This window comes from Sminthopsis crassicaudata, chromosome 3, assembly GCF_048593235.1.
Source record: "Sminthopsis crassicaudata isolate SCR6 chromosome 3, ASM4859323v1, whole genome shotgun sequence".
Taxonomy (NCBI): Eukaryota; Metazoa; Chordata; class Mammalia; order Dasyuromorphia; family Dasyuridae; genus Sminthopsis; species Sminthopsis crassicaudata.
The window spans coordinates 432,517,086-432,543,928 of record NC_133619.1 but is presented as its reverse complement, the minus strand read 5'-3'; the positions used below and the strand labels follow the sequence as shown (position 1 = coordinate 432,543,928).

At 33.4% G+C, this 26,843-nt stretch overlaps 1 protein-coding gene across 1 annotated transcript in view; it reads right to left on the bottom strand.

Annotated features, from left to right (window-relative positions):
• The window catches only part of CCDC141 (coiled-coil domain containing 141), a 248,914-nt gene that overhangs the window by 109,598 nt on the left and 112,473 nt on the right, over positions 1–26,843 (bottom strand). Inside the window, exon 7 of the mRNA XM_074302989.1 lies at positions 11,121–11,315. Coding sequence (XP_074159090.1) covers positions 11,121–11,315 — 195 coding nt within the window. The remainder of the gene's footprint in view (positions 1–11,120; positions 11,316–26,843) is intronic.

The following is a 26,843-nucleotide window of genomic DNA, read 5'->3' as shown; positions in this document are numbered from 1 at the left end:
GCATCTCTGAGAGTAGAATTCAAAGTGTTTAACAACTGTGTTTAAGTCTCGAGGAGGAGAATTAGCATGTGCAATACACATATACGTGCACACATACACGTACATCTCTAGAGCTCTGGACATTCCCTTTTATGAACATAGAAGTTAGGAGAGAAAATCTTAACCTTGGCAGTTTGTGAAACTAATGTACCCCTTTCTGGGACAGTTAAAATGTATAAAATAAAATACATAGAATTTCAAAGGTGAGCAATTATAATAAAATAGGGTTACCAAAGTATTTGTAAATAGTGTATGGGGGCAGCTAGATGGCACAGTGAATTTAGAGCAGCAGTTCTGCTTTAGCTCTGCTGAAGATTCAGGTTTCCTTTGGGCTCTACTTTCATGACAAACAACGGAAAGCCTGAGCTCACTTTCTTAAACACTCTCTGAGGTAACCCTTCCCTGACAGCTCACCATCTAAGTGGTTGGCTGCCTCTCTGTCCTCCCCTGCTCACAGATCCCACAGCCCCATGAAACCCAATGAGGTAACTTATACAGGAAACCTGTCTAATTCCTGTTTAAGGAGGTTGAGTTTTAAGTCTTTGTTACCTCCTGCTTCCTGCTGCCCTAGGTAGCACCTTTCCTCACTGACTTTTCCAGCTGCCATAGCTCCAATATGCCAGAGCACAATCTCCTTGTTAAGAGAGAAATTAGCAGGTGTTAAAAGACCACAGCACGCAACTGAACTGCTCTATTTGCTGTAGTCTAAAGAATTAAAAGACCATTCCAAAATGCTAAGGCTTAGGATGTCCAGCTGGTGAAATTTTTAAAATTGAAGGTTTTTTCAGTGCCAACTACAGTCAGATCCTTGATTAAAGAGATATTCAGAGTAAATAAAGATGAATAATGTTTTTTAAGTGCTTTCTAGGCACTTTTAAAATTTGGAGGCTAAGTGGTACCATAGAGCACAGAGTGCTGGGCTTGGAGTGAAGAAGTACTTAAATTCAAATTTGTGATCTCAGAGGTTTATTAACTACGTGACACTGGACAAATTTTTTCCCTGTTTGTCTCAATTTCTTCATTCCTTAAAATAGGGATAATAATTAGCACCTAGTACATAGGTTTGTTGTCAGGATAAAATCATTATTAAATGAGATAATATTTGTAGAGCACTTAGTATAGTGCCTGTATATAGTAGGAGCTATATAAATGTTAGCTAAAAAATAATAAAAATATTTTATAATAAATATAATACTTTTATAATATATAATAATGTGATGTGTAATACAATATAATTGTAATAATTAGATATATAGAAATAGAATTTCATAATAAAATACTATATAATATTAGTATATTTTATAATAAACATAAATAATAAAATTATTATAAAGTAATATGTTGGAATTATTATTTTAATAATATCATATTATTAAATTTTGAGTTCTAAATTCTTTCCCTCTACACTTTGCAGTGATAAATATAAAATCCATTACAAATATGCAGTCATGCAAAACAAAATTCCATATTAGCCCCTTCTTACATAATAACAAATATTGCATACTTGCCTTTCTACAGAGATCTCTATTGCCTCTTTTCATGAATGATATGGGTATTGTACTGGAAGACATTATCTTATTTCTTTGAAGATTATAGGAATAGTCTATACACAGTATTACTCTAAGACATAGTTATAGGTTCTCAAAGGTTATGCCAAAAGAGTACATGCTATCTAATGAATGAGAAAAAAGCTTCAAGTACATACAGGTCCAGCATCTCTTGTTTGCTAATGATTTTCTATAGCAGACAACATCTTTTTAGCAATGCAATTGACTGGAAATCTTATACCGATGTATTTATTATCATTAAAAAGGATTTGACTTAGTGCACCAAAACAGTCTCCATAGCATTACTCAGATAGTGTCTCCCATATATTAAAATTATACAAGAGTCTACAAGGGTGTCTGTGATGAAAATCACCTTAGTGTTAGCTAAATGGTACAGTACATAGAGCACTGAGCTTGGAATTAATGAGTTCAAATCCAGCCTGCTTCACTCACATTCTAGGGTATGAATACAGAGATCATTTTGCTCAAATGGGGAGATATATGTTCTTTAAGGGAAAAGGTTGAGAAAGTAAGTACCCATTGAAAAATTAATATAAATTCATAGCAGCAGCATGCTAATTATAATTGTAGCTAGATAAAAATTAGACCAGCTAAGAAGAATTAACACACTTATAGTTTCCCATTCCTAGAGCTGTCACATAGAAGAGGGGTTAGACGTTTTCTTCTTGGCTCTCAAGACTGAACTAAGAAAAATGGATTGAAGTTGCAGAGGCAGATCTTGGTTTCATAGAAGGAAAGATTTCTTCATATAAGTAGAATTGTTTAAAGGGTCAAAGAAGTATTGATGCTCTCCATTATTAGAAGTCTTCAAATGCTAGCTACATGACAACTTCTTAGGGATTTTGGAGAAGGATTTGGACTGGAGACATTGAACTCTGAGTTTTTCCCATTTCAGAAAGTCTGTACTAATAATTTGATAGAATAAATAAGACTCAATCCTTTGATTATAATTAGTGTATTAAAGCATTGGCTGAACCTTTGGTCCTCATGAGAAATGCAATATGTAAGCCCTTTTATGTATAATATATAATTTTGCATTAGAAAGTTTAACTATACTTAACATATATTACTCAATAGTTCAAAGGATCCTGGCCCTTTGGATTGGAATGGTGAGTTATTTTGCTCAAAAATTGTGAGATGGTTAATGGAAAACAGCTAAGATGGACTATCACCCTGGGTCTCCACTGTGCAAGGCAAAGGCAACAAAAGAAAGAGAGGTTGTCTTTGATGCAGAGAAAAGTCAGGGCTAACTAAGTGGTGCAGTAGATACAGCACTGGGCTTGGAATCAAGGAGCTCAAATCCAGCCTTAGAACTTACTAGCTACATGATACTTAGCCTTGTTTGCCTCAGTTTCCTCATCTACAAAATGAGCTTGAGAAGGAAATGGCAAAACATTCCAGGATCTTTGCCAAGAAAATCTCAAATGGACTTCACAAAGAATCAAACAACTGAACAACAGTTATTTTAGAAAGGTTGTAAATGAAAGACTATTTGAAAAGGGTGATTGCACTAGAAAAGAATGACAGAGGTGTTGAAAGAAATTAGGAGTTCTGAAAATCTAAAAAGAGCCAAATACAATAAATCTAAACTAATAATAATATTTAATAGTCATATAGTGTTCTGAGGTTTGTAAAACATAGGGCATGCATTATATCATTTGCTTCTCATCACTATAGACATCATTATTATCTCATATTTACAAATGCAGAAATCAAGCTTCAAAGAGAGATTAGGTAATTAGTCCCTTATTAGAGACAGAATTGAATCCGGATCCTTTTGATTCTAAAATAAGCCTTCCTTTTTTTTTTAACTCCAATATGTACTCTCTTACTATATAACACTAGGCCTTCAGGATCCAGCTTATCTTACTAAACAGCAAATTAAACTAAGATATTTAAACACTGAAATTCTGTCTGCTATAAAACAAAGATTGAATGGGTTAAAACAAAATTATCTCAGTCAAGTTAAAAAGAGACATGATACTTAAAAATTATTTCTTTTTTGAGTGTCAGCATTATAGATTTATATTAAACAAACAAAATAAAATGTAAATATTCTGTTGCATACATACTCTCTTTTGTGAAAATACTGGGATACTTTTTCTAAGTTTCTAAATTTTTCCTTTCTCTTTTTGTCCAGACCTACACCAATGCTTACCAGTACTAGAAAACAGGTGTATCAATTGATGAAAAATGCTATTATAATTTTACTGTGAATAAAATTTTTTATCATGTTTCTATTTTCTTTGCCTTATGGATTAAAAAAAAACGACTGTGTTAATTGATGCAACTTGACCTTTGGAGTATTCCCAAATTTTGGTCTTTTTAGTGCTAGGTTCCTCAAATGAGAAGTCCCATAAATCACTGATAAAATCCATGAAAGGTAAGATTGAAATATTTTTGAAAGTTGTGAAAGTTTGGATTCATTTTCCCAAAACAAGAACAGAAATGTTGCAGGACCTGTGGAATTCCATCATTGTACAATAACCAGTACTCACTGAGAGTTTCTTTCTTGTTTTCATGATTCTTCCTCTCCCACCTTTCACTAACTATGGGAAGCTCTGGGGGTTCAATTCCATCTTTTGATTTACTCTATTCTCTTTATATTTTTCCCTCAGCAAATTCATCTCTCAATTGCTTATGAACATTTTTTTGCTGGTAATTCCAGTATGCTCCCTTTAGCCCTATTCTCTCAATTAATCTCTCCTCATGTATTTGCAGGTGTCTTTTGGGCATGTTACATCTTTATTTATTTCATACTTCACCTCCTCCAATTCAGCACAAACATATGGCCCATGTTTAAAACTAGATAGATACATTGTAAATTAGCAGATGGAATATATGCAGATGTAGCAGACAAAAGATTGATAGGAGATTTAAAAAACAATGACATTAATTATAAAACTAAATCAGAATTTAGTAAAAGAACAATAATTTGAATATTCTGAAGGCAGCATGAGATAGTAGAAATTGTGTTGGTTTTGGATTCACAGATAAAGATAAAAGTAGAGATACTGGAATATTTTACCATCTCCTTTTCCATCTTATTTTACCAATATGGAAACTTGGGCAAACAAAAAAATAACAGTCACATTAGACAGTTTCTGAGGCTGGATTTGAACTCTGGTCTTCCTGACTCTAAACCAAGTAGTAGTGTCAAAGAAAGCATCTTACTAAGAATCAAAGAAATGATTCAAATATAAGTCTCCATTTATTCTAGAATGACAGATTTTTCCATTATATCACCATGCTTTAACCATAGTAATTCAAGAAGGTGGTAACTCAGACTTGTAGAGAAGAAGATTGTTTTGGTAGCTATGTGACTGAAAAAAAGCAGAGATTGGAGAGAAGGAACTCAATAAAGAGTGTATTTATGATCCAGGTAAGTAATGAGAAGCTAAACTAAAGCAGTAAAATAGAGTCTTGGAAAGATGTAAGAGAAATCAAGGATGTAGAAGCAACAGATCTTGAAAAGTGATGGAATGCAGGGCTTGGGAGAGTGAGATGAGTCAAAGATAATACTAATATTTTGAGCCAAATCACTGAGAAGATGGTGTTATCATGGGATAAACAGGAAAAAAGGGATGGAGAGAAAATACTAAGTTTATCTGGGATATAATAAGTTTGAGGTGCTAGTGAGAAAGAATTATATAGTAGACAATTGAAAATATAATGCATAAACTCAAGAAGAGACCAGAGATCAGTTCTGTATATAAAAACTGGGAGTGATACATGTAAAATCAATAAGTAAAACCACAATAATGGCTTCTTTTTTCCATTATTCTCTCCCTTAGAAGTGTTAAGACATCTACAGGAAAGAATATGGAGAGAAAAGAAGGGTTAGTCATGTCTAATGTCAAGGAAGAGGATCAAGGGATAGTCATATAGAAAAAGGAAGTGGTCAACAGAACTATGTTGCAGAGAGATTAAGAGGATCCAGAACTGAGAGGCAGACATTCAATCTGGTACTTAAAAGGTCACTGGTAACATTATCTAGAGCATTAGTAGTGAATGATAGAAATGGAAATGAGTTTTCAAGAGTTTGAAGAGTGAATCTATAGTGATAAGGAATGGATAGTAAAGTGTAGAATGTCTTTTCTAAAAGTTTATATATGAAGAGGAGAAGTATAGGATAATTAGCTTGAGAAGACAGGAGGGACAAGGAAAGTGTGCTCTATGTTTGTTTTAAGAGTCAAGGAGACCTGAATATATTTGTAGGCAGTAGGAAAGTAGAGATGTAATGACTGACAATGAAAAAGAGTATAACAAATGGAGTAAAGTCCCAGAAAAAATCGAAAGGGATGGAATAAAGGTCACAAGCAGTCATATTGAAGAGTAAAGGGATATTTCATCTTCAGAGATTTCAGCAAAGGTTAAGGCATGGAGAAGTTTCAAGGTTGTGTGTGTGTGTGTGTGTGTGTGTGTGTATAAAGATAAATGGAAGAATTTTATGCATTTAAAAGGACATAATAAATCCTCTCTTCAGTACAGATGTCTTCCCCTGCCCCTTATTCTACCAACTTATAAATTATGCACAGACATAGACCATGATTTTTTTTTATACCTCACAATATTATGCTCCTAAGAAGCATTAAGTAAGTACTGAATTTGTTAAATTAGTGATTTTTTTTGTTTGAAATCATGGCATTACCATAGGTACTGTTCACATCCAAATAAAAATCTTTTAAAGAGGATACTATTTCAAAACATCATTTAATTTTCCACAATGAAAGCAGAAACAGTGGGAGCTGGGAAAATTACTATTTTCTGACTTCTTTGAGCTTTACCAGCTGTTATGGTTTTGTGACTGACTTTGACTCTCTAGCTGATAACCAAGAACCTAAGTGCGTCCCTAAAATAAAGGGAATCTCATTCTCTAGAGATTATTTTCCTTAAGGAAAATGTGTGCATAGGAACTGAATGTATAAGTTTGGAATACTGATTGAATCAAGAATGTTTTATTGTGTTAGGTACAATTTGGGCTAGTCATATAGAAAATGATTCCCTCTATTCTTAAAATCCATCTCAAAGCTTGAATTTTAGATTGTACTATCCTTGAAGGTAGGTACTGTTTTTGCCTTTATACCCCCAACAGTTAGCACTTTGCTTGATAGATAGTAGACACTTAAAATATGCTTGTGTTAATTTATTTTGGTGACATATTCTTTGCATAATAACTAATATATCTCAAGCAAATGATCAGTAAATATTGATCTGGGTGAACATTTCTTGAAATAAATAGCATCAAGCTAAAATCATCTTGATAAAATGAGATAATATGTAAAATGAAAAAAAATGTATTTTTTCCCTCTTTCTGAGGCTGGGATTAAGTGACTTGCCCAGGGTCACACAGCTGGGAAGTGTTAAGTGTCTGAGACCAGATTTGAACTCAGGTCCTCCTGAATTCAAGGCTGATGCTCTATCCACTGCACCACCTAGCTGCCCCTAAAAATTTGATTTTTAACTAAAACATACATCATTTTTACTTGTTAATATTTCTGGAGGGAAAAAATATAATTGTCATTTTCTTTCTCTTCTATTCTGCACCAACATGAAGAACTATGATTTTATTTAATTAATTTATTATCTCTTCATTTTATACAGTTTTCAAAAGTAGCTTTCCCTCTTATTTATCCCTATTTTGATAAACAGACATAAATAACAATAAACATCTATATACAGAATTCTTCTAATTTATTCCGATGTTCTTCTAACATCAGAGATAAGTCTTACCATCTGAACTTAGAATCTCAGTTGTCCTAGGTCATTTCTTGTCAAGAAGTTAAAAGATGACCCCCCCAAAAAAAGTTAAAAGACCTCTTTATTTCTCCACAAAATTGTTCTATTTGTAGCTGCTTCTTCAGCAACTTTTATTTGGAAAAACAAACAAAAAACACTATACTTTAGACCAAAATAGTTGGTATCTAATAACTGTATTCAATAAATAGGTCTACATAAATTTGCAGACTAGATATAACCAAATGTGATAAGTGCTCCATAACTAAAAACAGACTTCGTCTAAAATATCAGCTTAGCTCTTTTGTTCATGCTTCATGAAAACAATCTGCCATCTGTATATTTTTCAACTACCATAGTCATTGAAAAATAAATATGAGAGTCAGTGCAATGGATAGTTAGCCAACCACAGGAGATCCATATTTTCAGTCATAAATCTGACAAAACTATAGCAAGAATTCTGATCACTTTGCCCTTACTATAGGCCTATCTTCTCAACTTTTCTCCTCTTATCCTCTCTGAAACTATTCTCTTTTGGGATCAGTTCCTAAATTAACCTCCTAGAACTAATCCATGGAAAAACTGCCAATGATAATATGTCATATGTCATAATGGCTCCACCTGGTGCTCCATATGTAAACTACCATATTGTTCAACCAGGACTGTTTGGAGCATTCACTTGTGTGCAAACATTAAGCTAACTGGATGATTAGCTTTGGCTTTAGAAATGAATAACTTCTGGCAATATTGAAAGGTAAAGAAATTTATGTTTAGACCCATAGGAAAAATAATGTTCAGCAAGGACAGATAAAATGATAATTATGTTATATTAAGTTTTGCAAAATTGAATAAATTAACATTTTTATCCCTAAAGAACAGGAATAAGAAATTCTAAATATTGTTCTGAGTGATTTATCTAGTAATTTTAATCATGTATAATAATTTTTAAAATAGTGGTAACCCTTATGTTTAAGCTGAAATATATATGCAGAAAAAAAGGGAAGGGAAAGAATGAAGAAAAAGGGATACAGAAAAAAGAGAGGATATACAGCCATGGAGCATAAAGGCTTAAGTGTATTGTTATAAAAAAAGAAAAGCAAAAATAAATAGAACTTAGACTTAAAATTTCTATTGCTATGTCAATCTACCACCTATAATAGTTATTCCAAATGGCTTCTATAAGTCTTGAGTACCCATAAAGATCTTTCCATCTTTTCTTCAGGTCACAAGAAATACATACATACATATAAAGATATGTATGTATATATGTATTGTGTGTATGTGTGTATGGGGGGAGGGAGATATCAAGAACTATAATGAGAGCGTGGAAGAGATAACATTAGATCCATATATTTTTTCAAAGGATTGCTTAAGCGCTCAGATTTTAAATTTGCACAATTTATAAGTCACAATATGTATTTTATCTTTAGTTAGAATGATGACATATACCATATAATTACCAAACAATTTTGAATACTGCCCATGGCACCAAGACAATGCATAGGTATTGATCATGAAATCATAAATGTACAGTTAGAAGGCACTTCGGATTTAGTCATTAGACTAATTTCTTCATTTTATAGATTTGGAAAGTCTAACAATAGTTAAATGATTTAATCACAGTTTCAGAGGTAACAATAGCAAAATCAGTATTCCAATTCTTCTGACTTCATTTTTAGTGGTATTTCCTTTATAAGTATTAAATATTTACTTTAAAAAGTCTTATCTACTACTGACATTAAGGAGTATTATATTTATATGTATGACTTCCATGTTGGAAATTGTGTCTTTGATGTTGGAAATGACAGAGAGATTTCATACCTTTATACTACTATGATGCATATGCTATCACATGAATATGTCCCATATGGGCTTACTATAACTTGAATAGTTAGTATCCCACTGTAGCAAAACGATAAGCAACATTGTCTGATGGGAATCAGGATCTTGATTTACATCTTAAGTTTGAGTAAAAAACTACTTTTATTTTTTGATTCTCACATCAAAAAATGTAAGAGAGACACCATACCTAGTCTCTTTCTGAATTTGATAAAAGATGGCTCAAATTTTCTATAATGTAAGTTATATATGTACTAAGGTTTTAATTACCAACTTTCCAATGAGATAAACAATGAAACAAAAATTTCCCATTTCTTGAGGAAAGTCTAATGAGGATTAATAATTAGAGATCTTTCCATAAAAAACAATAAATTCTAGTCTTTGTCCTTTTGGAAAGATCTTTAGATGAAGGTGATGTCATTATATTCCATAAAGCTGGCATCAGAAATGAATAGTATTTTTCTCAAAGAAAAGATTACTGACCATACATTTTACCATTTAGAGTCTATCCAAAGGTTTTCCTGTTTACATTACTAGAGCTCATAGAAACTTTCCATATTAGGAAAAAAATCTATTTTGTGTCAACCTAGAAACAGTGTTCATGGTATTATAATTGTGATTGTAATTTATGCATTGTGGGTAGTTAGTTCCTGTGATAGTTTTTATTCCAATCTTTTGCCATAAATATTTTACATTTTTCCCTTTGTAAGAAGGGAATAAAATGCACAGGATAAATTTATTAACAGAGTTTGAAGGTACATGTTCACCTCTAAAACAATGAGAAAATTTTAAAAATTTGGTTATAAAACATGAACAACAATTTAGTACATACAAGATAAACACATTTATATTAGTATTCAATATTAGCCATCAAAAATAATTTGCTTTCCGTGAATTAACTGGAGGATTACTAAATGAATGGAAAAGGAAATCAACTTTAACATCTTGACATTTTACTTTCCATTGACATATGGAGAGCTTTAGATTTCAATTCAAGAGGTGGAAATGGCCCAGACTCAAGATTTCCCTCTTCTGGGTTTTAAAAGAAAGATTCATGATAAAATATAGAACTCATGCACCTGTTGCAGCTTCAAAAATTTTTTTTCCTAGGAGAGAGGTAAAATAGCCCTCTGATTTATTTTAGTATTTTATTTTATGTGTTTTCATAAGGCAGAAGAACTTTACTTCTTGTTTGCCTGAGTTTCCTCATCTGTCAAATGCACTAAAAAAGAAAATGGCAGACCACTCTGGTAGTTTTGCCAAGCTCTCCCATTTCATCCAGGGCTGATTTATATCTTGCCACTGGGCGTAGGTGGCTTTGAGGCAGGTGACCTTGCTCTCCCTCACTTCAATCCAATTCACTTGCATGTCACAGCATCACGGCCTGATGCCATGGTCCTCTTCAAAAATGAAGGACAAACAATAACAGAATTTTGCTCAACTAAGCCATATGCAGTATTTAGTGTTCCTTTTACTATTCAATTAAAAAAAGGAAGGCTGAAAATAAAGAATCATTTGCTGAAAATTGTAAAGGAAGTGTATAGCTGCTGTTACTTGGTTTTTGTACGCTAGCTTCCTTTCTCTTTGCTAAATGTGGTAGCATTTCTGCATAATTACTAAAATACTCAGATAAAGGATTCTGGTTTGCTCCCAAACAGAAAAGTTTTCACAATGTAACGGACACACACTGTATGAGGCAATTCTTACAAAGTAAAACTCTTTCATGTTAATGATCTGAACATTGTTAGTTTTTAAAAGCAACTTATCACCACAGTAGGAATATATTTTAAAAACCAACTTGTTCTTAGGGTCATGGAACCTCTCAGCTTGAATAATAGTGTTTAGATGTTCTATCCCCTTGATACAATCTAGTCTTTTAAATCATTCTTTTGAGCCACATATGATTACTTATAATGAATGATTTTGACTCATACTAACCTTATTAACACTGTTAAAGAAATCATTTGCTTCATGTAATAAGTTTTTCCTTTCCTCCATGAGTTGAGCAAACTCTTCTTGAAGCTGGTTCAACTTCTGATTTGAAAGCTGGAGGTGTTCTTTCTCCACATAGTCTTCTGTCAGCAGAATCCTGAGGGCTTCACTTTTTAGTTTGTCAATAGTGGAATTCCACTCCTAAAAGAGAGCACTTTAATTTAGTTGGTTCTACGCAGCTTAATCTTAATTGGCTCTAGAGTGAAAAAAATAAAGAAGGTATTAGTTGTATTTGTCAATCAACTAATTTATCAGTTAGAATATCCAAGGGCTAATAATATAGTATTTGATGATATGTGCCACATCTATCATCCCCATCTTTCTGTTCAAAGTATGGAGATATAAAAAAAAGTGTCAGATCTCTGGAACTAACATTTACCTTTACAAATGAAATATAGCTATTTCTGTGTCTTGTTTCCTTATTATTAGTGTAGTATTAAGAAAAAGAAAAGAAAGAAGGAAAGAGAAAGGAAAAAGATCTACAAGGCTTAGCTGGGTGAAGCTATTGAAGAATCAAATAAGTAACTTATACTTACTTTCCTTCTACCACCTCCACTTTCCCACATATTCAAAAATACATTTATATCCATTTTCAATTTGTGTCATGGCCAAGTCCCTTTTTAAATTTAAGGATAAAAGATAATATATACCCATCTTTTTCTCCAAATTCAGTTTCATTGCCAATATAGAAAAATAAGGAAAACATCACATGGTTTGTTGCTGCACTTCAGGTTTGCCAACACTTGAAAATAAAAATTGAGGTTTGTTATTCACCACAAAATTAATGGCTATTATTGTGCAGTACTCTTTCCTTCTGGCCTTAAAATCACCTTTCACTACTTTCACTCCTCATGAAATAGAAACATTCCTAGATAAGAAAAGAGGTAGATTTTTGTTTTATTTCCCATCACATTTGGATGCAAAATAATAAAAAATAATAATAGGTAAAGAAAAAAGGATAACACTCTTGGAGTATACCAATCTTAAATTGGATTTAAATAGGAAAATCCAAGTTGCTCTCAAGAGCAGAGATGTCAGATCTAGTATAATAAAACTATGATTATCTGTAAGACAATGGCTCTGATAGTAGGGCTTTGGGGAAAGGAAGAGGAGATAGCAAAGAACACTTTTTTTCCAGGATAGATTAAGGGATAGCCACAGTTCATTTGTCAAAGGACTGAAAATTAAGACTCAAATTCAGTTTGATTTTATTGTAGCCTCTTTCAAATTTCAGGTTTTCTCAGTAACAGAATTTTATTACAGTACCAAGCATAGTCAGCTACTGTCATTCATTCATTCCACAAGTATCCAACATTGTGCTAGCAGCAAAAATACAAATACTCATACATACATATATAAGTATGCACACACTTGTGTATGTAAAATATCTACAAACATACATAAAGGCACAAACATATGTAATAGTCTAAAACATCATTGTCCACTATTTATATTTTTAAAAGCCAAAACCTGATGCTCATTTAATCATGGCTTGAGGGCCATAGCAACAACAGAAACAGGAATAGAAGCAGCACCAGAAGCAGAAGTAGAAGCAGAAGAAAATAAAGTTATGATATAATATTTGTAAAGAAAAGAAATGAAGGAAGGAGAAAAGGAAAGAAAAATAAGGGAGGAGTTTCCCCTCTGGTAGCTCAGTCTCTGGGATAGTAGACTCAGGGACAGTAGATTCAAAACTTAGCTCAGTTCCTAGATATCATGAGTTCCACCAAGTTTATTTCTTTATGTAGCATGTCTGCTAGATAAATTCTGGTCTCAGCTTCTTCTGGACTAGGTCCAGAAGTCTAACCTTTGCTTCTCAGAACACTGATGCTGGCTTGATGCAGTGCCCATTCTGGAAACCAAGTTCTGGAATTGTGGGATTCTGGTACCCCCTTCATGACCACTTATAGAGCTTACTAAGTCTTGAGATTTACAGAATACAAAAGAACAAATGAAAAGGCCAATGTTCTGTTTTTGGAGGGGGGCACACATATTTCAGAGGGGAGAAGGTCCTATGGTGTTTCCTCTTAGAGCATGTTTTCTGATTAGATGCCATGAGTATAGAAGTCACTGAATAAAGAGAATGAATTTAAAAGGAAGTAGATGAAGCTGATGGATCTTTTTGAGTATTTCTGGAGTGAATCAAAGAGCCTTCTCTTCAGTGTGTGGTTAGGCATCTGGTGTCAATTATAGAATGTCAACACATGTCTCACAGTCTCTCCAAGGTACTTCTCTAACATGTCATCCCAGTTCTCCTGAAAGTAAGCTCCCTAGTGACTCCCATGTGGAGAGATTTCAGTAATCAAGCAAGATGACAGAGTTTGCACAATCATTAGATTCTCATTAAACTGAGATGAAGGTAGATCTATTTAGCATTTAGGAGAGAGGGGGGCAATATTTTTAGGAAATTATTTTTAAGAGAGAATTACAAGAAATTTTTGACAGTTCCCCATATCTATTTGACGGCATATTTCCCTAGGTATTTTTACATGGGAAGCATTTAAAAACAATAATAATAAAGTCTTCAAGAGATACTTGAATTTAATGCATTCTTAAAGAGGAAAAAAATAGTTGTCACTGTGATCAAGGGTACAAAAACCCAATGGAAAAATATCTTGGTCCTTTTTCCCTAAGCTGCTCCTTGCCTGCTAAGTGTTAAATCTCTAAGAGTCTCAGTCACTTAGCAATAAAATATTTCTCATACGTGCTGCCAGCAGAAGCAACTCAAAGCCTGCCATTACCTTGACTTTTCAATTCGACAGAGATACGTGAATATCTCTGACCCGTTAAAGACACACGGGCACTCTATGTACTTGTACTCAGTGGGTCTCCACAGGTCATGCCATTATTCTCATTCTTTTCTCACAGTAGTGGCCCTTTTTAACTGTGCCTTTCAGTGTTCCATTTACTGGGGAAATTGAGCTTCTCCTGGATCCCTTGATTGAAAGGGTATTTTTAAGAGGATTAGTGCTGATAGACAAGAAAGCAAAAATGATTTTCTTAAGGGGGAAAAGTCCTAGGTTAGCTCTTCAAGTGAAACTTTATCTTTGCAGGAAAAAAATATCCAACTTTCTTCCATTCCTCTTTTTTTCTTTTTTCCTCCCTCTCTCCTTTCCTTCCCTCTTTTTCTTCCATACTTTCCTTCCTTTCTTTTTTCTCCTACCCATCTCTCTCTTTTCTTTCCTTTTTCCCTTCTCTTCCTTCTTTCTTTTCTTTTCCTTCCTTCCTCCCTCCCTTCCTTCCTTCTTTCCTTTTTACCCTCTTTCTTTGTTTATTTCTTTCCTTCCTTCCTTTTTTTCTTTCTTTGTTTCTTCCTTCATTTCTTTCTTTCTTTTTTCTTTCTTCTGTATGCCACGCACTGTGCTAAGAAATTACAAATATTATCTCATAGTTTTAAAACAGGAAGTTTTGCTGATTGGCTACCATGTGAAAAATAAAAATGTTTATGTCAAACCTGGCTTCAGAATTTGAAAATATGTTTTTTCTTACCACATATGCAAAGAATGGTCATAGATTATAATAAAAAGAATTCTTTATCTAGAGTTAGAAGACTTGTCTTCAAATCACAGGTAGGTCACTTAGCTAAGTTCCTAGATACCATGAGTTCCACCAAGTTCATTTCTTTATGTAGCATGTCTGCCAGATAAATTCTGGTCCCCTATATGACCTTGGGCAAATAATAGTAGTGGTGGTAGTAGTAACTATTATTATTAGTAGGAACAGTAACTAGAATTCATATAATGCTTTAAGTTTAGCAAAGTGTTTCACAAACATTATTTCCTTTTATCCTCAGCCCTCAGAGGTGAATATTATTATTTTTTTTTCTGAGGCAATTGGGGTTGTGACCTTCCCAGGGTCACATATCTAGGCAGCATTAAGTGTCTGAGGTCAAATTTGAACTCAGGTCTTCCTGACTTCAGGTCTGGTACTTTATCTACTGTGCTACTTAGCAGCCCCAGATATTAATTCTTAAAGTGGGGGAAATTAGTTGTCATTACAATCAAGGCCACATAAATCCAATGGAAAAAAAAATCTTGTTTCTTTTTCCCTAAGCTGCTTCCTGCCTGTTAAATATTAAATTTATATTATTATGCCCATTTTACATATGAGAAAACTGAGGCAGACAGAGACTATAAAACTTGTTTAAGATCACAAAAGTAGACTAAGGTTGGATTTGAATTCCTGACTCCAGCACATACTATCTATATATTTCTTGCAAATCACTTAACCTCTAAGGGCTGTAGGCCCTGCATCTATAGGTTATATTAGTAGGAGTTTTCTCACCAGGATTATCCTTTAATAATGGAATCATGGATATAATCCAAAAAAATGATAATAATAATAAACATATGCTTGAGCTTTTTGAGAACAAAAAATAGATAAAATATGGAAAATCTCCCTTTATCTGTAGCACAAATATCTCCAAGCAAGATTTGGACATGCTCCCAGTCAGCATTTCTGCCTCTCTCTTGATTTATAAAGTGACATTCCAGGCAGATAATGAAGTTTCATCCCATTCTGGATTACTGAATAATATAATACCTATAACCCATTCAAAGCTGCTATGCATTCTAGCAAGGGCATATAGCAATAGCCAGAGGAATTGTGATCTTAGGATGTGCCTAATTGTCAACTAAAAAGTCAGGAAGGGACTCCTGAGATTAATTTTACCTCCACAGATGAGGAAATAAAATCCAGGTATGTGAAAAGACTTTTCCACGGTCACATAAGTAGTAAGGGTCAGAAGTAATCAATAGTCAATAAACATTTATTCAGTCTATTATGTTCCAGTCACTCCACTAAGTGCTGGGGAATACAAATACAAAAAAGAGAAGCTTCCTACCCTGAAAGAAGTTGCAATCTAATGGGAGAAAGCGTTACACCAAAGGAAAAGGTGAAGGAGAGATAGTCTATTGGAGTGAGGGGAAGATAGAAAAGTTAGAGAATTCCCAAAGTAGTGCAGCCAGGTGAGAAAGAAGTTGTCCATTAAATGGAAGGTTGTGGAGTTCATAGATCTACCTTTCATTCAGAGACAAAGAGAGTAGTGATGAGGTATTAGCACAAAGGTTAATTCAACCTTGCAGAATAATGGAGTTTCTCAATGATGAGCTACCTGAGGAACAGTGGCGAGGTCAGAGGAGTCCCAAAGTAGTACAACCAGAAAACTCAAACCTAAGTTCTCTAACTCCAGAGAAAAAAATTGTTTTTTTTTTAAATGGCATTAACTCTGGAGGCTTGAGATATAGTTCCAATCCTCTTATTACCTATGTGATGTTGGGAAAGTCACTTAATCATCCTGGACCTCTTGTTTTCTCAATTGTAAAATGGTTATGAATCCCTATGCTAAAGCAAAGGTCTATGTCTCCTTCAACTCTAAAGCAGAATGTAGTATTTCCCCCTGTTAAGAAGTAAAAAAAAGACAAATTATACCAAAAAGAAGAAAAGGACAAAGATGGGAAAGGAATAAATAGTAAAGGAAAGAGAATGAATGAAGCACCCCTTACTAATTACCCTCATGATTCACTTTGTACAACTTTTGGCCACAGAGTGGAGCCAATAGTATAGATATACATTACTCAGCAGTACAGAAGCAACTAGAATTATGGCTACCAAAAAATAAGCCATTCCAGACTTTGCTCAAAAACAGAAAAATTTCAATCATGGAGACTGGGGGATGAAATGATTTTTCTCTTCCTTCTGTGATTCAATAGTGAAGTTTCAATCTGTTCCTCAGCTGAACAAGTCAAAAGGTATCATTTAGGACCCAAAGTTTCATAATAAGCTTTCAGATTTTCAAAAAAGATCCAAAGTGAAAGGTTTTCAGTTGCTTAGAGTATAACACTTCTTTTCATCCATGGGAACTTTAAATGAATGCTTTAAAAGACATCTTTCAGCAAAATTGCTTTTTTGTTGTTGTTGTTACCAAGATCCCTCAACAGCTTTTGTTTTCTTTTTCCTTTCCCCCTCTTGGTCATATTTTCTATTGGTCTATTGAGAAAAAAAAATCCTGAAGCCCAGGGCTATAGGATTCTACTGGAAGATTTGGGGTTTTGTTTGTTTATTTGTTTTCAGAATTTTCCAAAGATTTCTCCAAGTTGAAGCTTTTTCCACATTAAAATGGAAAAATGAAACCCTAACTATTTCCATAGGGGTATAAAGTAAATCCTGTGAAAGTACTAAAAGGAATTCAAATAACATTGCTGAAGAAAGAGGAGACTGTGAGGGTCTACATGATTGAAAGAAAATTGTATTGTGCTGGAAAGAGTTAGACAGATTCCCTGCAGTTCTTCTTTATGATTGAACTATTGGTAGGGAACCAGAAACAGCATTCTGAGTTAAGGGTGTCCTTAATGAATTGGAGAATTGGATTAAAATCTTTTTTCAATCCATATCTAATTTACCCATAGTATAAAGACATAATCTTGATCCCAGTAAACAAAGGACACAATGATTTTCTCTATTCTTATCAAACAGGAGAAATACCGAAGGATTACTGAGTTAAATATTTTAACTAAAAAGTTTATGTGATTTTAGGACCAATCATTCGGAAAGACTGAGGAATCTTGAAGCATTTTAAAATGCAGTAGGCAAATAATTTTCCTGGGGTAATACAATAATTAAGGGAGACAAAAGGGAGACCATATGACTTCTTAAGGTGATTTAAAATCAATTCCATAATTAATCATGAAATCACAGATTTAAAACCAAAAGGAATCTTAGAGGTCATCCTCTTCATTTTATAGCTAGGGAAATTGAGGCCCCAGAAGATTACAAAACTTCCTTAAGATTGTAAAATGTATAGTAATCCTGAAATTAGACCCAAATCCTCTGACTCCAAATATAAATCACTAAATAATTGATAGAAGTAGTCTAGAATCAGAAAATTGCCATCAGAATCTTACTTAGAATTTTCTAATGGAGAAAATTAATTAAAATTAGAAAATTAAGGTTTAAATGATCATTAAAAAGATTTTTACATGTAGCTTTACAATTAGGATAGTCATGGAAAGTGTCAGAATTAATACCAATTATAATGAGATAGCATCTAATGAATGATTTGTTAAATGGTAAATTGGCCAACTAACTGACTTTCTACAAATTTTATTAATATGTTACAGATCAAAGATGTAGTATTATCTAAGGAGAGAATAAAACATATTATAAATGATGGACAAAGCCATCCTTTATCCTATTTAAAATGGGCACATAAGACCTTTTTGTAGTAGCAAGGAACTGGAAACTGAGTGGATGCCCAACAGTGGGGGAATGACTGAATAAGTTATGGCATATGAATGTTATAGAATATTATTGTTCTAAAAAAAATGATCAGCAGGATGATTTCAGAAAGGTCTGGAGAGACTTACAGGAATTAATGCTAAGTGAAGGGAGTAGAACCAAGAGAATATTGTACACAGTAACAAGGTTATATGATGATCAACTGTGATGGACTTGGCTCTTTTCACCAGCCAGTTCCAATGGACTTGTAATGGAGAGAGCTCTCTGCATCCAGAAAGAGGACTTATGGGAACTGAATGTGTATCACAACATAGTTTTTTCACCTTTTTTGTTGTTTGCTTGGTACCAATTGTCACTCACTTTCCCATTTTCACCTATAATTTCCAATATAAACAGGTACTACTTTCTTCAAAAAAAAATTAATAGTCTGATCACAAATACAAGAACTATCTTTTATATTAGACTTTTCTTTCTTATGTAGTTTCTTCACATTTCTGTAGTTCTCTCATATTTCTTCAGTGAACTTTATTATTATGATAGCTACTTCTGTTGTTGCTGTCTGTCTCTTCATGACTCCATCTGGGTTTTCTTCACAAACTATGTGAAGCCTTCCTTTATCTTCCAAATTAGAAGTGGTCTGGCTTGAGAAGGAAGGAAGGAAAAAGGGAAGGAAGAAGAAAGGAGAGGAAAGAAGGAAGAAGTGAAAGGAAGAAAAAAAGAAGGAAGGGAAGAAAGGGAAGGAAAGAGAGAGTGACAGAGAGAAATAGAAATAGATATATAGAGATTTATCTGTAGATGCATATCTGTATATGTGTTCTATCCCATGAATGAACATAAAAATACAAATATGCATGTGTATATATATGTATATATGTATTATTATTATTACATTTCATGGTGGACTATAAGTTCCTTGAATACAGAGACAATTTGATTTTAGTCTGTGTGTCCTCAGCACCTGGCATATAGTGTCTAGTAGACATTTAATAAATACCTGGTGATGGAATGATTGATCCTTGTACATCCCAGAAGGCAGTCAAGTTGATAGACAGAAAATAGAGAGATAAACATACACATATACATATGCATATTTGTATATGCAACATATATATTAAAATAAATACAAGGTAACTATGAGGGGAGGCTGGAGAATTAGGAAATGATCTAAAACATAAGCTAGCAATGAGACAAATAATTATTTTCTAATGAAATGTTTAAAAATGTAGAATTATGAATGAGTTACAAGCTTGGGACTCTCATTACCCTTGAAGTACTGAAGCCAATTAATCCTCAAAAGTCAGAACTTCTCAGAGCTCTGTGAAGTTTACCTCCCATTACTCCCCTTCATGGCAGGCAGAAATGACTCAAATAGAGCTCTCTATAGTCTTTTACCCATTCAGTTTTTAGAAGTAGCTTAAGTGTGATCCCCATTGGCAGCAATTAAATAGTAACAGAGAAGTGCTCAGCAACACCTGTTGTCAATAAGCCTCAGTGTAAGGGAAACAAGTGGATTCACATATGACGTAGAGAGTATAGATATATAGCTTTTCCATTCACCGAACAGAACAGCTTCATATATTGTTATTAACAGTGGTAATTCCCACAACAAAAATAACAAAAATCTAAGTATCACCTGATTGTTGTCTTTAAGCCTTCTTTAGGAGCAAATGCCATAACATTCTCCTCCTCTGGAATAAAATAAGGACAAAGAACATCTTCCAGGCTCTCCTACAAATTAAGAAGGCTAATTTTTATATTATCAATATATGCAAATGACTGCTACAACCTATTCCCACTCCCTGCCCCAGCCTTGACACTGGGTGCCCATTGCATAAAAAACAAACAAAAAACCTTAGAACTTTCATAGTTCAGTAAAGAGTAGGTAAAAAAAAAAAAATAATAAAAGAGCTTAAGGCTCTATTGGCAATCTTCCAGGCAAGACTGGCTTTCTCCCAAAATATCTTCTTCCACATTACCTGAACTTTTTTTCTTTACTCTGTTACACTGTCTAAAATTCCAGGATATATGCTTGTTGAGCCTATGTTCACCTGATATGATCTTTAAGAACTTAGGGCTTTCTTCTCTCTCTCTTTCTCTCTCTCTCTGTCTCTCTATCTGTCTCTCTCTCTCTTTCTCTCTCTCTCTCTCTCCTCTGTCTGTCTGTCTCTCTCTGTCTGTATATATATATATATATATATATATATATATATATATATAATATGTATTATGTCCTGACCCAGTAGTAGAGTCACATCCAAATAAAACATATTAGTATTCCTTAGTTTTGATAATTCAGGGGATACTTTCCCAAAGTCCAACAGCCCACTCTCCCAAATTCAACCCATGTGCAGATCTATATTCTGCATCTCCAGGGGTCAGGTTTACTTTAGAAACTAATTTGTGTTTCAATATACTTTTTTGACATCTTGCATCTAACTTCCTTCTGACATAGCAAAAAATTTTCCGCTGTGTTATACTTGTAGTTCAAAGAATACGGAGATGCAGGTAAATTCAATCAAGTTCTCTCTGCAACAAACCAATCATTCTAATTAAAGCTGGAAGTAATAGAGCAAGGCACTTAAAAGGTCATCAAGCGAAAATTATAGATTATTTAAGACAACTTCATTTTATAAATGACAAAAGAAAGCATGTGGAGCAGGAAAAGTTGCCTAAGGTTCCTTCTGCTAGTTAGAAAAGTGCCAATCTTAATCAATTGATAGATTTTCAATTATCAAGAACTTGCCATATTCTAGGCACATTGCCAACTGCTAAAGATACAAAGAAAAAGTGGAACAGCCCCTGCCCTTAAAAAGCTTACATTCTAACCAAGTACATATAAAATGTATATTTTATTAATATAAAATGCATATTAAGTAATTTTATGGAGGTAGTTTATGGAGCAACTAGTGAAACTAGGAAAGATTGAATATAAAAGATGTCACTTGGGCTATGTTTTGAAGGAAACCAAAGATTCCAAAATATAAGGAGGGACCAGTATCTTTGCAATGATTGGTTATCCTCCATGCATTGTAGGTATGAGAGATAATCAATGCAAAAACATGCAGAAGGGAGATGGGGCATCATGTATAAGAAATAGCAAGCAGGCCAGCATGGCCTAATTGCCTCCATAAAATAAACAAACACAACACCATCCAAAATCCCCTATAATGTCATCTAATTTCTAAACCCATCAACTTAAAAAATTAATTGACACATATGTACAATTGTAAACATTTCAGAAAATCTAAATTTGAATGTGACTCCAAATGAGTGAAGGAATTTTTCTGATCTTTAAATTAGAGTTAATTAGGTCCAGATTACAATTACCAACAAGTAAATCTACCATTGTGCCTATTTTTTTTTTCAATGCTAGGAGAAAAATTCAATATTATTTATATATTTTGCCTATAACTAATGAGATTGTTTCTAACATGTGCTATAAAAATGGCATTTGCTTTTAATTGGAAAGTCTATTATAAGAATAGACAAGTACAATAAATTGTTAATAAAAATGTAAACAGAAGGATTGAAGAGTGCTAATGCAGATGTCATTATTGTTTGGAGCCTCACTTAATGTTTTCCTTGAGACATTTCAGATTCATCCCTTACTTTACTTTTAAATTATATAAGACATAAATAAGAAACAGGCTTCATTTATGCTTTCCTTTCTAGTAACTATCAGAGATGATGTGAGCTATATTTGCTAAAGCAAACCTTTGATGGTAATTTTTCACATTTCTCACATACCTTTAGGGAAAGAATCTTGGAAGCAAATGCAAGTTCAAATGTGATGAGACTTCTAAGGACTATTGTCTTGCAAAGCTTTTTAAAAGTTGCCTGTCCATCTGGTTAAGTGTGAAAGTCTGTTGCTGGCAAAGCTTCCAAATATGGTAGTACTTTTAACATTATCTTCAAAAAATTAAGGTTCATAGAAATCATTTCTTGCATATGGGAATTTTCACAAAGGTCAAGGGGTCTTCTTTTCTGGGCATTTTTCCTCAGTTACAGAGAGATGAAAAAAGGGTTTCAAAGTCATCTTCTCAGAACAGATCCAAATTAATCCAATGTAGGACCAATTCTCTTTAGTAATGGCTGCTCCTTGTAATCTAATTAACTCAGGCAAATCCTCCCACCACTCCAGAGGGCAGATTCTGTTCTCCCATAGATTTCCCCAGAGCCTTAGACTCTGACCCAAAGAGAGACAAGTACCAGGCTAACCAATAAATACATACAAGATGGAGTCTCTCAAACTAGTCCTTTATCACACTCCTGTTACAAATCACATAGTGATATCAAGAAAAGTTGTATATGCACTAAAGTATTCATAGCAGTATCTTTTGTGGTAAAAACTGGAAACAGTGGGTGTTCATTGATTGATTGGGGTCTGATTATACAAATTATGGAATGTGATGAAATGATAATAAAATGATATTGGGTGAGATAGAGCAAGTAGGAGATAGAGCATTGACTTGGAACTAGAAGATTTTAGGTCAAATACCACCTCAGACACTCTGTGACCCTGGACAAGTTTATTAATCTCTCATAGCTTCAGCTTCCTCAACTTTAAATGAGTTAGAATTGATGACCTCTAAAATCCTTTGGGGATCCAATTCTATAATCTTATGATTTGTATGGACTGGTGCAGAGGAGAGAAAACAGAAGGAGAACAATTTATAATAATGGAAATGAAGAGAACAGAATTCAGATAAAATATAATGATCAATGTTTGTCCCAGATGAATGGTTTTAAAGCACATTTCCTTCCTCTTCGTTAAGAAATGGCAAACTATAAGTGCAAAATGTTGCTTTTATCAATCTTAATTGTTAAACAAAATGATTTTGATATTTGTTGTCCATGACTAATATGGAAATATGTTTAAAATGATTGTATATGTATACCTTTATCAGATTGCCTACTGATTTGAGGAGGGAAGAGGGAAAATTTGGAACTCAAAATCTTACAAAAATAAATGTTGAAAACTATCTTTACATGTAACTGAAAAAATACTATTAAAATAAAAATGCTTGTTATATTTGTTTATTTAAGGAAAGGTATTTATGGGCAGGTTATCATCGTTGAAGCAAAATACATCAATAGTAGATGCATAAAATTATACAAATTATACATGTAATTAGAGAAGAATTTTTGAATTCTCAGCATATTTGTAAGGGGAAGGGTCCCTCATCAGCTCCAGATTCTTCCTTAATGTTGGTTACTATAAATTTACCTTGACTTTGCCCTACCTTGGGCAGATGATGGTACTAATGAATAGGACTTTACACACACACACACCCACACACACACACACACACACACACACACACACACATACACATACACATGACTTATAGCTGTGCTATAAGGAAGATTACATGCACTTATGCCCTTGTATCTCTAAGGTGTCTCAACTGCTCCAGCCTTGGTCACTGACAATCACTAATTTCTTGGTACAGATTCCTTAAAGAACATCTAGTCCTATTTAAAATGTTCTCATTTGTCAGTGTCTCTGTTATTAGTTCTAAGTCACTTACAAATATTATTTCCAAGAAAATATTTACATTTTAAAAGATAAATGACCAGATAAATTAAGTAAGATCATCTAGCAAATGAGTGACAGATTTAGGGGAGAAAAACAAGTGTCCTGAAGTAACATAAAAATAAATCGAAGGATTTTGATAAAAAAACTCACCAACGTTCTTTTACCCTTTAGACACAAAGGTAGGACCACTTGTAAATCTATGAAATCAGGCCAACTCTCTTCCAGAGCGCAAAGGTCTGTTTCTAGGTCCAGGGAAATACTATTTGATAAAGTAATTTCGTGCTTGGTCTCATACTTTCCAGCATGCTTCAAGAATTCTGATCTCTCTATCACACTGAAAGAATGGATTTGTGGCAGTAGCTTATTAATGCTAATCCTCTAATCAATCAATTCGTAAGCTACTTCTATTAACTTATGTGTGTATATGTTTGTGTGTGTTTCTTTACTCTTTACTTTTAAAAGTTGTATGTATTATAATCTTCAACTTAACCTATCTCCAAGGTCTATTTTCTGGAGTCTTTTGAAAACTATTGTTTGCTAATAAAATCACATTCTTTGGAAGAACTTGGACCTGAATTCACAAATCCAATTTATGAAATCACTCAGCAGCAACTGGAAAATATTTGCAATGAGTTGGAAAATCGGATTAAATGATGAATCATGGGAGATGGTTCTTATCTTAAAGCTTAGAAATTTGAACTCTATGATATTAAAACATTATAAATTATATTTCTATATGCCATTTATAGTTTTAGTATTATCCTTCTATCCTTGAGTATTAACGTTTACAGTTTTGCAAGGATTTTATAAATATTATATCTATATAGATATATCAGAATTGATTATATGTGGTAAGGTTAGAGAGCATGAATAACTGAAATTCACTGATATTCTGTTTAATTTTAGCCACTGATGTTAACCATCTCTACTCCAGATTTTTTGGAACAGCTTAAAAGTACATTTACCCAATTCACTGATATGTTATTATTGGCCTCTCCTTTATTCTATCTAAAAGGCAGACAGGATGAAAAAAGAAAAAAAAGTTATCTACAAATTGTATTTTCTAAAGGGTATATTTGAGTAGAGTATTATTGTGGAAAATATTTATTAGTTCACTCTAAAGAGTGGTTAAATTTGCCTGTAAATATAGATTTTAGGAGGCAAATAAATGTTATAACAGTATCTTGAAAGGCAGTGATCACTAGAAATCAGTATACATTCAATAAGTCTTGCCACACGAATCTCATTTCCTTTTTTGATTATGTTAATAAACTTCTCTGTAGGTCAATGAAAGAAGCAGAGCAAACCTGGATTTCAGTGAAGCATTTGACAAGGTGTCTAATGATATTTTAATGCAAGAAGTGTCTCTACTGGGTCTGTATTCCAAAGGGATCGTAAAAAAGGGAAAAGGATTCATGTGTGCAAAAAATGTAGCAGTCCTTTTTGTAGTGGCAAGGAACTGCAAATTGAGTGAATGGCCTTCAGTTGAGGAATGACTGAATAAGTTATGGCATATGAATGTTATGGAATATTATTGTTCTATAAGAAACAATCAGCAGCATGATTTCAGAGAGGTCTGGAGAGACATACATGAACTGATGCTAAGTGAAGTGAGTAGAACCAGTAGATCACTGTACACAGCAACAGTGAGATCATATAATGATCAATTCTTATGGATGTGGCTCTTTTCAACAATTAGATGATCAAGCCAATCCCAATGGTCTTGTGATGGAAAGAACCTTCTGCATCCAGAGAGAGGACCATGGAGACTGAATGTGGATCACAACATAGTATTTTCACCTTTTTTGTTGTTGTTTGCTTGTTTTTTTGTTTCTTTCTAATTTTTTCCTTTTTGATATGATTTTTCTTGTGCAACATAATAATTGTGGAAATATGTATAGAAGAATTACACATGTTTAACATATATTCGATTGTTTTCAGTGTCTAAAGGAAGGGTTAGGAGGAAGGGAGAGAGAAAAAAACGTGGAACACAAAGGTGTTGCAAGGGTGAATGTTGAAAACTATGTATATATTTTGAAAATAAAAAGCTAAAAATACATTATTCTGATAAAAACAAAAAATATTTAGTGCAAGATATAAGAATGTGGGTTCATGAAAATAAAGTTAGATTGCTTTGTAACTAATTAAATAATATCACCTAAAGAATATTAAATAATGCATTTCTGTATAGGAAGTCTATAACTAATAGTTACAAGAATTTTGTCCTAGGCTCTGAAACATATTTATTAATAACTTAAATAGAAGTTCATAAAATTATAGTCAGCACAAGGAGGAGAAGGGTATCTAATCTGTTAGAGTCAATTCAACAAACACTTGTTAAATATGTACTACCAACAAAGCATTGGGTGAGATGCTGAGAATAAAAAAAAAGAATAAAATAAAAGGTGTTTATATTCTACTGAAGCAAAATCTATGTACACAAATATCAAAATAAATTGAAGTAGAGAGAGATCATTAACAACTGGGGAACATCATGAAAGTTTTCATAGAAGAGGTTATACCTGAGATATGACGTAAAGGAAGAAAAAGATTCTGAGAGGGGGGATAAAAGGAAGTTCATTGCAGATATGGCAGACAGATTGTACAAATGTGCAGATGATTGAAATAGTTAAGTATTAAAAAGAAACTACTAGTAAAAACAGTTTAGCAGGAATATAATAGGCATGAAAGATTGTGACAACAAGGTTGCAAACAGAATATAATGCATTAGGCTATCTAAGTTTGGAGAGTCTCATCATTATATTTCCTCTTCTCTATCCCTGTTATACCTCTCCCAATTTCTTTTAAGTCTCACCATAGTCATCAATCTGCAGTTTTAGTACTCAATAAAGCCATTCAAATAAGGCAAGCTATATGTTGCCTGAACAAATCCC